The 13,949-nt window shown below is 39.4% G+C and overlaps 2 protein-coding genes across 8 annotated transcripts in view; one reads left to right on the top strand and one right to left on the bottom strand.

The window, feature by feature from the left end:
• Positions 1-13,949, top strand: part of PABPC1 (poly(A) binding protein cytoplasmic 1) — a 688,709-nt gene that overhangs the window by 342,656 nt on the left and 332,104 nt on the right. The window lies entirely within an intron of this gene.
• VPS13B (vacuolar protein sorting 13 homolog B) overlaps positions 2,781-13,949 on the bottom strand; it is a 430,054-nt gene continuing 418,885 nt past the window's right edge. For all 7 annotated transcript variants that reach the window (XM_018912403.3, XM_030234395.2, XM_018912397.3 and 4 more), the window contains 4 exons: positions 13,732-13,908; positions 11,193-11,295; positions 10,277-10,526; positions 2,781-4,794 (listed from right to left, as the gene is read on the bottom strand). In XM_018912403.3, the coding sequence (XP_018767948.2) occupies positions 4,549-4,794; positions 10,277-10,526; positions 11,193-11,295; positions 13,732-13,908 (776 nt within the window). In that variant the 3' untranslated portion in view covers positions 2,781-4,548. The remainder of the gene's footprint in view (positions 4,795-10,276; positions 10,527-11,192; positions 11,296-13,731; positions 13,909-13,949) is intronic.

Below are 13,949 nucleotides of genomic sequence, written 5' to 3'. Positions count from 1 at the left end.
GATGACTAAGTATATCTTTCCTCCAGGAATTATTTGCATCTCTCTTTGGGTCAAATTCCACATTTGATAGCACAGCATATCCCTAAGCAGTGACAGCTAGTTTGTCCCAGCTGCTTACGGGAATGTGCAAGAGGACAGATGTTGCAGGAAGGGAGAGGATGGATTTCTGGAGTGGTTCTGTATTACCTCTGGCTTCACAAGGTGAGCTGACCTTGAGACGAAAGAATTTGGCTAGAAATTCTGGAAATACACCAGCCAACCTTTTTGTCTTTTTCTGCTGTCATCACTGTATTGTCTTTTTTACATCAGCAAACTGTTACAGCAAGACTTACAGACTCTGCAAATGCCCATTCTAACACGTGGTATATTATTCTAATTGGAAAATGACTCCAAACTGCAAGTATGTTCCCATCTAATTGATGTACAAGAGGGAAGGGGGTACAGGCAGACAAGGTAAATACTGTATTATGGTAATAGAAATCTTGGCATGCTGCTTTTAGACATGTATCATCTTTTTAATATCTGGAAGTAGTCAGCTAAGCCTAGTTTGGGTCCCTGCTACATTCTGTGCAGTCTGAGGCACGATGCTCTGTCTTGGGCCATGATAGCCTGTCAGTGAGAACAGGCTTTGTCATTGCCTGTTGCTCAGGATGAAGAAGGTACTAGGACTGCGGCTTTTGTTTGCTAAATGTGGATACTTAAGAGAGCAGGCAAAAAAGCTGACTGCATGAAAGGAAGGAAGTCTTTGTATGAAGCAGCATGACAAATTAGGCCATCTGTGTTGTATTTGGAGGTCTTCGGTTCAAATCCTGTTTGGAATAACTCTTATTATTTTACATGGATCATTAACTACTTAACACTTAATAGGTATCCTTGAACAACATTTGGACTAATGAAAGCACATAAGTAATGTATGTGATCCAGAACATTTTATAGAGCAACATGGGATTTTCTTTAAACTTCCATGCAGACAGTGCTTCCTTTAAGCAAAGAAAGAATTTGACATTAGTGATGCTGGGGAAACCATCTAGTAATCAAAATACCCCAGCTCCTATAAATGTAAACCAGAGCTTAACAATAGCAAATGATACCCATTTATCTTCCCAATGTATAGTATAAACAGTGTATGCCATTAAGTACTGACTAACATTTTCTCAGGGCTGTCTGCAGGTTTAAATAGCCAGGGGTCTTCAGTCTTACTGACAGCTTCAGAGGCAAAGAAACTTGCTACTGCCAGGTATGCAGGTTAATAGACATGACTTCCCTTGTTGGTCTAGGCCCTGGATTCTGCTCAGTTGCTATGAATTAATTTACTGTTAAATTTTTAAGTTTCTTTTAAATTGTTGTAGCCAGCAGCAGTTATTGCAGTCTGTGTTCCTTCAGCTACCAGCTCCTTTGATTTAAAGAAATGAGAGTTTTGTGACTGAAGGCAATTTTTGACAGATACAGCGAGCTCAGGGCATGTCTCTGGCTAAATGTATTTAACAAAGGAAGCTGCATTCTAACTTCTGTGGCTGTGCTTTGAGAGTCTGCAGGCTGCAACTGTTGCTTTCTGGATGCAGTCTGGGTTCACACTGAATGCATGTACTTCCCTTAAGCAGGCAATGCCAACCAACCCACAGCCTGCTTTCCTCTGGAGTAAGGAGGGCAAAGGGACACCTAACCTGCTTGTCTGAAATCAGCATCAACCCACCAGTTTTCCTTTTTTTCTTTTTCTTCCTTTTTAAAATCTTTTTCCTTTGCTAGGAAGAGTTCAGCTAATTCTATCATACAAAGGATTGGAGTGGGACATAACATAGTTCAAGACCTGTGAGTTAGACCCTTATCAGTTGCTTGTTACAGGGCATTCTCTTTCTAGGAGATTCAGAGTTGAAAAACATTTTTGGCTGCTCTTGGAGATTATCCCAAGTGTCTGAAGGTTTTTGCTATATTTATGTATGAGATGATATATAAAAAGGAATTATTTGACCTGAACTGCTTTGGGAAAGGTCTTGCCTGACTATGGCTTCAAATTTTTTGGCTAGCTTACTTTATTCTGGAGTGTTTGAGGAGTGACTGATGGTTCTGGAAGCAAACTAAAAAGATAGGTTTGAAGTTGTGAGCTCTCTAGGTCTAAAGAGCGTTATGAGAGTAGGCATGTTTTAAGAGTACACATTGCATTGCTTTAGCAGCTAAGTACAGGCAGCTGCTCTTTGGACAACTTTGTTTTCATAGTTCACACAGCTCATATGTAGGAGAGGTTGATTTATGTGCCGTCCCCACTCGTTTCCATACATGTGGTCAGAAAGGGGAGAAAGAACCTGCCTAATGCAGTAAAGATGCAGCTCTGTTCACTGAAGAAAAGTGTAATTTAAGCAAGTGTTTATTCCAGGAGAATGTAATTCAGGAAAAACATAAATGAGTCTTAAAAAAATGGCTGAAATCTACAAACGTTTAGAAATGAAACTGCTGTTCCTCATTGTATACAGGTGTGTTTGCATCCCCTTGGCTTGTCTGTGTACTCCATAAATAAGGAACAGATTAGTCTAATTGAAATGGTGAGTACAGTGCTGTTTTGATTCAGTTAGTCACAAAAGCATAAAACTTTTCAGCACACGTTTTTGGCAAGCTAGTCACCAGTTTCTACTTCCAAAGTATTGTCATGATCTATTGCATTTTCTGGTACACTACAAAGTCCAGTGACCAACTGTATCTAATGGGGCCCTCATGAAGCTTGTACATCAGTCTTGTCATTGTCCTACACCTTGTAACCAAATGAATAAACAGCTCACCAGAACAAGTATTACAGGAATAGCTTTATTATCTTTAAACAATTTAATTATATTACAATTTATCCATCAATATGCAAAATTAGAAGTATTAAACAACTTCCATAAAATATTCAGGAATGAAGCACATGTGTGTATATACATAGACATTTTTAAACAGTGTTATTTAAACAATGACTATTTAATGACTAAGTTATTAAATCATTGGATGAAATGTTGATAACAGATGGGCTTATTTCACAGTCAGAAAAGGACAATGCAGACCCCAGCCTCCTTTATTTTCAGTAGGTGAGAGACACAGCTTTTAGGAATACCTTTTAACAAAACAGAACTCAAGAGAGAAACACTGCAGTTATTACATTCTTATTTACTGTGCATTTGGTCATATCAAGTATGCATAGAAGTTATTAACTATAAAACATATGCTCCAAATGGTGATCACATTTTATTCCAGTTTTTGACTCCAATTCTAGCCCTGTTTAGGAATCTCCAGACATAATTCATTTTGGTAAGTATATAGAAAAGGAGAGAAAAGTTAACACGCATAGTAGGAAATCAAGTAAGTTTTTGGTGTCAAAATGAAACTGCCATAGCCAAATTTGGCGTGTAAAGTCATCTGGCTGTGCCCAGAGACTGATTTCTTGTCTACTACAAGAAATGCAAGTGTTTAACATATATTTGTAAGTATATTGTGATGGCATCATTAACTGTTAATGTAATTGGTGCCTGTGGGGCCATAGTTTTCAATCAACTTTAAAAAAATTCTCACTTTTCTTAGTACATATTTGAAAGGCCACATTTCTAAATATTCCTGTTTTTATCAGTTTGAAGATGATAAGCATAAAATGAATTAGGGCTGAAGGGAGCACATACAATGTAGTGGTGGCAGATCAGAAGTAAGCAAGACCCCACAAGGTGTACTTAGCACCTGCACATCTGGGTTACATTGAGCTCAGAGATTTTAAGGAGACAGCTCTGTTTCTTCAATTTTTGACCTGCATGTTACAGGCTTCCAGTTAATGAGCAGACAACGCACGGTCATACATACATTGAAAGTACTTCTGAAAATTTGATGGTGGATAAAATAAAGTTTCTGTATACAGACAGTTTTAAAAATAAAGTCATGTTGTAGTTCATGTTTTGTTCTCCAAACCACACAAAGGCACTAGTTTACATTATGGACTAATGTCCTGCAGAACTTCAGTCAAATAAAGGAAGCTATTTTAAGGTTAAAGTGGTGCTAAAACCCAGCTGTCACTAGTAACTTAAACCAGCCACACTGGGTTTTTCAGATTTAGTGGGGGAAAATGTTTTGCCTCAGGACGCACATGTTGGGGGAGTGTGGGTGTGGGGAAAGGCTCAGCCTTGAGCAAGTTTTTACAGCTGAGTTATAAACCTGGTTTATAACAGAAACTGGCAGACCCTAAAATAAGATATAGAGGTATTGATACACATTTCTGTGTGTGGTAAGAACGTCCGTATGCATGTAATTTTTCCCCATTCTCTAATTTTTGGTTACTGAATAGAAAAAGGATTTTGATTAAGCTGTAGTCCAAGGCTGTTCCTTCTCACTTTATTCGTTTGCCAGAACACTTTCCTTCCAGCGCTAGTATTTTGGCTAGGAAGCAGGAATGTTGTCAAGATTAGAAAAGCTATTGGGCTTTGTTATCAATTTCTACCTCCTCAGAAATTACATGCATCTCTACTTGATGTGGGTTGCTGCAGAGAAAGCATTGCTTTCAAACTGGTACAGCCTTACTACATGCACCAGAAATAACTACTAATTAAATCCTTTCCTCAAGGCTTTATTTTTCACCATGGTGAATTTGCTGATGAATACCTGGGCAAAATTTGGATCAACTACATACTGGTAGGTTTTTGTTATAGTCAGGGGCTGTTCAGCAGCCACGGTTTGTGGGGCTGGCGCTGCGGCGGTGCTGGGGGCCAGGTGACAGGAGGCCTTTGTGATGTACTCCACCAGGCGGTTGTACTGCTGCTCTGACAGCCTCTCTCGGGCGCCCTCGGCCTGGAATCAGGTAAGATACAATAGTTACTGAGTGTTTGACAGTAACTCAGCTGAGCAGCAAGGACAATAACTTCCACATTTCTCTGATAAAAATATTCCCGCCTGAAATCTTAAAACAGTTTAAAGGATTTTTAAAATCATGAATATTCTCCCATAGCTGAGTCCTTGGGGAAAATTAGTCCTCTCCTCTGCTGTTTTGAACTTCTGAGAAGCTCCAACTCTGCCCCAGAAAATTTAGGCAGTATCTTTTGAGAACTTTACAACAGATCAACTCCTGTATACAGCAAAGGCATTGAAATCCCTTTTAGAAAAATGTCAGTAGCTCTTGGCAAAGCTTATCATACAGAAATTCTATTTAGCTAAAATATTTTAGTCTTTAATTTAAAATGAGGACTAGAAGCTACTTTCCAGGTGAATGTTCTATGGCAGGATATATCCATCTGCTTCTGGTAACAAACCCCATCCAGGAAAGGACATTTTTCTAAACAAAAGGGTTTTACTAAACATGATTTGGGTATTTTGTTTCTGGAGAAGACATTAAGAGATCTTTGTTTTGCAGGCTGAAATAGGTAGAGGTTGTTTAAGATCCTAGCAAGAGGAATGCAAGTGACCTACCCTAGTGGGAAAAAATACAGTAAAGCAAAAACTAATCAATCATATGGTTGCAACCAGATAAACTATTATCCAGAAAAGCTATGGGCAAACCTGGCTTTGGAAGATAGATCTGCTGTGCCCTTTTTTTGAAGAAGCTGAAAATGACTATGACTAGCTTGAGAAGGGAAGGCAAACAAGCAGGGATCAAGCTGGTTGCAAGGTCTCAAAAAAGCTGTATTTCAGAAATCCCACCATGGATACTACAGTAGTATGACAAGCTAAGCCATTCAAAATAGAAGTTACTTCCAAAATATTACAATGAAGAAAAAGGCAGCAGCTATAATAGGGCTAGGGTTTGATGCTTCCTTATTTTACACTTGGAAAATTGCTGACCAGTTTAATTTCTGCTATCTTCTGCCTGTCTTACAGGGAGTTTTACAGGTCTTGCTAGATAGAATGATATTTTCAAACAGTGCCATTAGATTCAATTTAACATCCACAATCAGTATCTTTTCATGTCTCAGGACTGCAAGACTCATTTAAATATCTGCTGCTTATTTGAAGAAAGAATTAATATGATTGATAGATAGTGACAAGTGTCACATTCACATGAAAATTGTCCCCTCTGTTTTTTTTTTTTTACTATGCTTTTGGAGATCGATTTGCTGTTCAATGAGTAGAAACACTCCTGTTTTCAATCATCATCACAAAATTGCTAAAGGAAGCAGGCTCATGAACAAGCTCAGAAGTTTAAGGTTGAAGCCTATGCCTAGAAACAGTGGAAATGATGAAATGGGCAGAGGAAAGGGTTGTTTCCATGAACGACCTTAAGGCAGGGAGAAATCAGAAGTCAGACTGCTGCAGCAGACTCCCCACTAACGGTGGAGAACCTTGACTTTGGTCTGGTGGCTCAGTGAAAGTATCTCAGCAGTCAGTCTGTTTCAGCAGTTGAAAGGAGAGAAATTTACTGAAGCACCATCTGTGTAAACTGGATTTTAAGTTACAGGGTAAATCTTGCATGTAGGTGGCTTCACACTTTTTCCTGATTTCTCCTAGGGAGGTAAGCCCAGGGACAGCTGGGTTCTGCCTCCACATTGACCAGAAGATCCTGCTTGCCAAAGGAGATGGAAATGGTGCTGGTATCCTACTCATCTACTTTTGTGAACCCATTCTTCATTAAGCCCCAGGCCATTTTCCACAGATACAGCATAATTATTCAGGAGGAAATATTAACTGTGGTTGGATGGTCTTCCAAACTAACTGGGACCCTGCTTGCTTTTAGATGACTTCATCTGTAACTAAGTGTCTGCTTCTGCAGCCAGTTTCAGTTTGGCTTATATTTTCAAGACAAGAAAAATTTGGAATTGATGTTATTCTACATTTTTTCCTAAATGGGACCTAAGATTGTCACTAAGTGCCCTCACTTGCTGCTTTGAACATTTATCATGTTAATATCCAGATCACTCAAGGATTCAAAACTTGATAGAGGCTTGCTTAATGCACCTCCTAGAGGAACATTAGAGATACCAGGTCCCTTCATACTACAAGGCCATACTTTTGGGTTAAGAACTCCAGTATTTTTCTAAAATTTCTCCCATTATGGTTTCTAATGAATAAACCTTCAGCAATTCTAACTCCACAGCAGCTACAACACCTGTGCTGTGCCAGATGGGTGTAGCACTGATCTACTCTTCTGTGCACACTGACTAAGGAGATCCAGCTCTTTAGGATTTTTTTCCATTGCTTTGAGAAATCCAAAGATTGGTTTTGAGTTTGAAAGATGATAACACATAGGACAACAACAACAAAAAAAAAATCTGGAATATCTGAAATTCCAGGGCCCTTCAATTTTTTCTTGTCTTCTTGATGTTATGAGCTATACCAAGAGCAGCTGGAAGAGCAGGATTTTTGAGTTTGACATCTGTCTGGAAACAAGCAGTGTCTCAATTACTTTGGAAGATAATCCAAATACAATTAATGCTTCCCCTTCAATAACAAACTTGTCAGTGCCAGAGTTTTTAAGAATCCATCCAGGCTATTCCTATCCAGATGGATTAAGTTATATATTGTGGAGACGAACAAGGCATCAGGCAAACCTATTGCTGAAAGAGTCAAAATATGCTCTATAACATCTCTGGTGATTACAGCTGTAGAATAACTCATGTTTTGTTTCTTAACTGTTCCAAGAAGTTGAGGAGAGGGAATGAGAGAAACTGTTTTGGGCAGAGCTGAAACAAAACTTTTGGCAATTGTTTTTGTGAGCAGTAATGCAAAAAAGTGGATTTTTATAGCCTTGAAATTAAATGTTTCAATTTGTTATATTATTTCTAGCATCTTTGACTAAACTAATCAGAAAAATAGACAAAACTTATATTGGTAACATTAGTTCTGTTTTGCTAAACTTGAAATAACATTTTGATTGACCTGATTGGGCATTTTCCAACTAAAAACTGAGGCCATCTTTGCAAATGCCATCGTGCACAGACATGTCTGCACTTCAGCTGAGGACACCTTCAGTGCAACACAATGGCCTACTATTAACACTGAGGAGCTGTGCCTATTTAGGCATCACTCTGCAGCTTAAAGGCCGCTCATCTGCAAGTCACAACTTGTTCCTCCTAAGGTTCCTTTTCCTAATCACATCTGAAGACTCTGTAGAAGCTCTTGCCAGGAAGCTGAAGGGAAGCTCTGGCTCCCACCAGCACCAGTGCTGCACGTGACACCCAGACCACAAATTCAGCTGCAGAAAGGAAATCACCAAGTATGAGATCTCCCAATCCACTAAAAAACCCATAGCAAATATTAATTACAAAACACTCTAAGTAATTACTAAAACTGTGTATGAAGCTTTTTGGAATCTTTTACTGTGTAGCTGCCTTAACATAAAAAGATTCAAAATTTTTTATTCTCTGTTTCTTTCAACTGCTCTTCCTCTCAGCACATTTCTTTAAATTTTTACAAGAATTTCAGTATCAGTATCTGCATTTTGAAGGAATGTTTTGCCAGGTCTGTTTTCGACAACATCACTCAACTTTTGCTGTCTTGCCATCACTGACTTGGCTCCACCTGGGACACAGGCACTTTTCCCAGCTTTTCCCATGGCATACATTTTCACTGCCTTCTCAAGAGCTGCATCAGCGAAAGAGATGGTGTACTCAGGCTGGGGGCTCAAGGCTTACAGCTCCTAGAGCTGCATTGCTGCACCACTTGAGTAGAACTCCCATATTTCCATCCAAAACTTCAGAAAAAAATGATGCATTTGCTCCAGTTCCTCCAAAGGAGGATGTTATCAGTGTGCATGTGTGGGAACGTTGGATGCCCCATGTGCCATGCAGGGTTGCCCTGTGCATTCAGGGGCCCTACCTGCCCATAAATCCTACATATTCCCAGCTGTAGCAGCTGTGGGGGATAGAATTAGGCTCCCTGTCCCTTGCCTTCCCTTCTCTCAAACAGGCAGACCCTCTGCAGCCTTCATCACCCACTTGCAGCAAGCTGCCCTTCCCCCACAGCAGCAGCCTTCTCCTTACACCTCAGAAAGCCAGATGCAAAGACAACACTCCAATCCAATAAAAAAAATCTAGGCTGGTGCTAAAGTTAGGGATAGGATAGGCTGAGTGCATCCAGTGCCTTAGTGAAAACAACTTTTCTTCTTCTTCCCTCCAGGACACTAGCTCTGGACTGAGCAGCACAGTCTGGACTCTGACAGTGTGATGTGTGCCTCCACCAACCACTCAGCACTCAGGGACAAAAAAAGCTGAGCTTCGCCCATTTGCTTCACAGTTTAAGTAATCCCTCATGTAGCTTTGTGGTGAGAGAAGGCAACTTCAGTCAACAGTTCTCTGTGAGACTGAGGTTAGTGGAAAGACAATAAATATAAATAGAGAATTCAGCACTAAAGAAAGCTTTCACAAAAATACTCAAGTGCTGTCACGACACAGATGAAGTCCTTGCTGAAATCAACAGCAAAACTCTTCAGTGACTTCAGCACAGTTAGGATGTGACTGAAGGTGCTCCTACTTTTTGTCACACCTCATACTTCAGGGTTTTTATATGTTCTTTTTTTATATTTGAAACATAAATTTCTGGTATAGCAGTCTATAAACTACCTGGCACACTTTTATAAAAACTGGGACATGCATGTTTGTTTTTGAAATGCTCTCTCATATGATTCTACTTGAGAATTTAATACAATAAACATTGTTTCCCAAAAGTGTAAAAATATAACATTCTTTTGCCATTAAAAGAAGATAATTAATCCAAAAACCCTCAGTATTCAAAGGGCTTAGACATCTTTCAACATGAAGATGAAGCGTTTATGCTCTTACTGGCAAACACTTGGTACATCCCATCTCAGAGAGGGACTAATCCAATTTAAAGCTAGCATTTGCAGAAGAAGGAAGATCTAAGGAAGTAAATATAGCCAAACAAGACCACTGTGCTAGAAAAGACAAGATAAAAGCATGCTGAAAGGAGCATCAGCACCACTGAACTGTTAACAGAATTCCCAGAAGAATAAAAGGAACTGCTTTTGCTGGGACTTGGTAGGCACAGCGTGCAATGCTGACTTGCCAAACAATGAACACCTTGTGCATATGTAGCCATGAGAACCTTTCCAGAAAAGAAGTGGTGCTTACCAAGAACTCAGACTTCCTCTATTTTTTCCCTCAGAAAATTTGTCATAGATCAGGTATATCATGATCAATAAGAAGATAGAAGGGAGGAGAGACACATTCCTTTCACCCAAACACAGCCAACTGTGAGGGACACATCTCCTGGTTTGGCACTTTAATCTCTGACCTTCTAGCCCAAAGCTGAGTATTCCCACTGCCAAAAGCACCAGCATCATTGTAACTTCATCTTTGAATGGAAAAGGTACTCAAGTCTTTACCTCCAAGTCAGAAGGCACTCTCTGTTGTTTTAGCTGCACCTTCAGCAGATCTTTTTGCTGATCATCTTCCAGACAATCGATTTCAGTCACGGGGAAGGCCTGCTGCTGTGTGTCTTCACTGATGCTCACGACAAAGAGCACCTCTGAGGTGAGCAGCAAGCAGCCTTCATGCTGCTGGCCTGATCCACTCACAATCATGACATCTAAGGCCATATGAACCTCTGGCCTTCCCAGAGATTGCAGCATTTTCCTGCATTATCAGGTTAAAAAAAGGGGGAAAAAAAAGACAAAAAAGAACTAGTTAGTGTAGTGCCTTGGATCTTCCAGGGCTTATTTTGATCACTGTTTTTACTTAAGCCTGTAGCTATCACCTACAGATGTAAAATAAGCAAGGGAGTGTATTCCAAAACTCCATTACTAAAAGATGTAAGAGTTTAGATTTGAAGAATGAATGTGAAATTGTTACTTATCAAAACCCCTCAATCACTCACTGCAGAACTGGCCTAATATCTGTGCTAGGTTAGCCTATTTCCCATCCTATTTCCTTGATAATAGAAAAATTACCCTGAGAAGTGGCTTAGAAATTCAGCGCAGAAAATAAAGCTATCTTCACTAACAGCTGTTTCTGGAGATGTGCAGTATTTTTCTTGGGCTCAGTGCAATGATAAAATAAGTAAGAACTCACTGAATACCATTAAATAAAGATCAGCTCTGTAGTTTCAAAGCTGGATGCAGATCAGCAGCCCATCATTTGCAGATTGGGTTTCCATGCACTACCTTTGTGTTTAATGTTCCTAAAAAACTGCCATAACTCAGCCTTTCCTAGGGAAGCCTTTCCTGTTAACTTGACCAGAGGCCAGAACCTATTAATAAACAATGTGGATGTTAAAATGAGCAATTGTCTAAATAACGTTACCAGACGTATTTGACGTGGCTGTTTGGAGCCTGCTCAACCTGTTGATCATTTGGATGAGAACGCTGCTTGGGAAGCTGAGAAAGTCCAGCTCCGTGCAAAATACCTGTGGGGAAGAGAATTCAGGTTTTTTAGTGGTTGTTCTCTACACTGCAGTTACGTGTTGCAGTGATGTCATCTGTTTAAAGCAGTTCATAAAATAGTGCAGATCCAAAATGATGTCACATCTCTGGAAGCTGCAGTCAAGATAATTCATTAAATATTACAATGCAAGAGTTGTGCACTTAACCCCCATGATCTCGCTTTAGCAAGAAACAAAAAACACTGTGTGTCCTGTGAATCAGCTCTACACTTGCAATCAAGAGAAACATAACACTCCTGAGAGCCATCACTTCAGAGCAGGATCAGACACATCACCTAGGATTTATGTAGAAAAAATCAAGACCATTGTTAACTTTCTTGCTTAATATTAAAATACTTTCACATACGTGTCAGAATTGGTACAAATTAGAAGGCAAGTTTGCCTAGATTCTGCATTTAAATGCTCAGTTACTTAATCCAGCTGTTAAACACAGATCCATGTACATTTATGAGATCTCCTGGGGCATCTGGTTTATTGTGAATTCTTCTTAGTGCCAGCACAGAATGGAGACTACAAGCAGCAGTTAAGCAGGTTTCTAAAGAGACTCTCCAAAGCTGAAGATGATACAGTATGTATGATTTCAGATGGCCTGTGAACTTCAATGATGAGGTATGGTCACCAGAAAGAATGTGTGGGATGCAAAAAAATTCACAAATTAAGTAGTTTTAAAAATTTTTACATGACAGACATGGACTAGGTTATGCAGCAAGCATTAGTCTTATATGGTTTGGTACAAAGTTACTCTTTTACAAATGAACTTCTTTACAAATAAATTAAGAGATTTTCTTTTGTCTAAGGATTCCAAAGGCATAAGGGTGTCAATAACTTAGATTCCCTCTTACACAATGGATAATAATTTAAACAAAACATCAGCAATGAAAAAAAACCCTTTAATTTTTAGCACACATGTTGATGGTAATACTTAAAAGCAGCATCCCAATTGTAACAGTTGGCTTACCGAGGTTCTCAGCATTATGTGAGTGAAAATGTTATTTACAGATGGAGACAGAGAGAACATGTGTTTATTTCTGTGTGGTCCTCCACCCCTTGGTCCCCCCCAAGAGGCACAGTCCCACTTCCAATCCAGTTGTGGGTAAGAGTTACTTGAACTCTTGTGTATTTTCCTCTCACGCACTGTCAACTATTATTGACATAGTTTTATGTTTTTTCCTGGCCAACTCTTTTTGTCACATGGTCATGGAAAACATGATGTCTTATATACCATATCTGCAATGAAAAGTGTCCCTCTACTACTATGAGTTTCTTGATAAAGACAGCAGCAGAATTAAATCTAGAAATAATAATGTCCTGGGCAGCAAAGGCAACATAGAGACAGCTGATGACAGGAAAAAACCTTCGGATTTTGCTGACATGGGTTTTACACCTATGGGGTGTATAATTCAGGAGAACAGTTACTATTTATGATCATACAAACAAGATAAAGTTGATTTGAAAGAATTCTAATAATTGTTTCATTATTTCTTTTACTAGATGGAATGAGCTGTGGATGTTGTGGGAAGCATCCTAACCTTAAGCTCCACAAGAACTACTCATATTTTAGTCAACACAACAAGCATAAATTTGCTAGTGATTAAAGGCTTAAATATTCACGGTTTATCTGGTATAATAAGTGAGTTGGAATAACTGACACATGGTCCTTCTATCAATATCCTGCTTCTCTTCCCTGACTCCCTCCAACCTCCCTCTTCTTAAATATTCAAGATGAAAGTAATTTATTGATACTGGAGACAAATAAATTAGTGTATTTTGATATTTTATTTTTATCTTTTACACTTTTTGTTTGTCCAGAATTGTTCCCATCAATTTGACAGGATTAAGCACCAGTGCCATTAAGTGCTCAGTCTAGCTGGAAACTCCACCTCTGGTTGCTCTAAGGTTACCCATGTATCTGAAAACAGGACTGTCTTCTTGTGAAGCTCCAGTTTAAAGGGGATGCTCTTACTGCATGACTCACTTCTTTCTCTCAAGAACGTAACTCACTCTTTGTGTAGAGACAGCCCAACTCTTTCCCTGCCAGAACAAAGCAATCTCAAAACAACGCTCTAATTGGACATAGTGTTGCTCTAATCCTTTTATGTCAAAAACTATTTTTCAAGCACATATGTTTCTGTAACTAATTCTACTGTATTCCAAGAATTACTTCATGCTTTCTGCATTCTCTGTTTCTGTGGCTGTACATGGCTGATCAGTAACACAAGAGAGAAGCACAACACGATGGTGTTTCAGAAAAGCAGCAGAGCATTTGTAAGTATTTAGCTGTGGCATTTCTAAACCTTTCTCTAAGTCACACAATACTGAGCTGGATAAATAAGACACAGCAGGTTGTGTCTGAACAGCATTTTAAAATGTAAATGGAGGTGTTGGAAGTAAGATACTCACCGTAACCTGTCTGGGAGACGAGCTCAGCTGCCCCTCCAATGGGCTTTGTGAAGACGCCCATGATTCCCTTCCCCACACCTGAGATGACCCCTTTGGCTTTATGCCCAGCAGAAGCTTGGGACTCAGATACTCGCTGAAAATTCCGCATTGGCTGATCCACAATTCCAGCAATTGCACCTGAAAAAACAAGAGTCTCCAGTAAGTAGTGAAGATAAATA

Source organism: Serinus canaria, chromosome 2, assembly GCF_022539315.1.
Source record: "Serinus canaria isolate serCan28SL12 chromosome 2, serCan2020, whole genome shotgun sequence".
In the NCBI taxonomy this organism is placed as follows: domain Eukaryota; kingdom Metazoa; phylum Chordata; class Aves; order Passeriformes; family Fringillidae; genus Serinus; species Serinus canaria.
The sequence above is the reverse complement of the archived record's forward strand: the minus strand, read 5'-3'. Positions and strand labels throughout refer to the sequence as shown.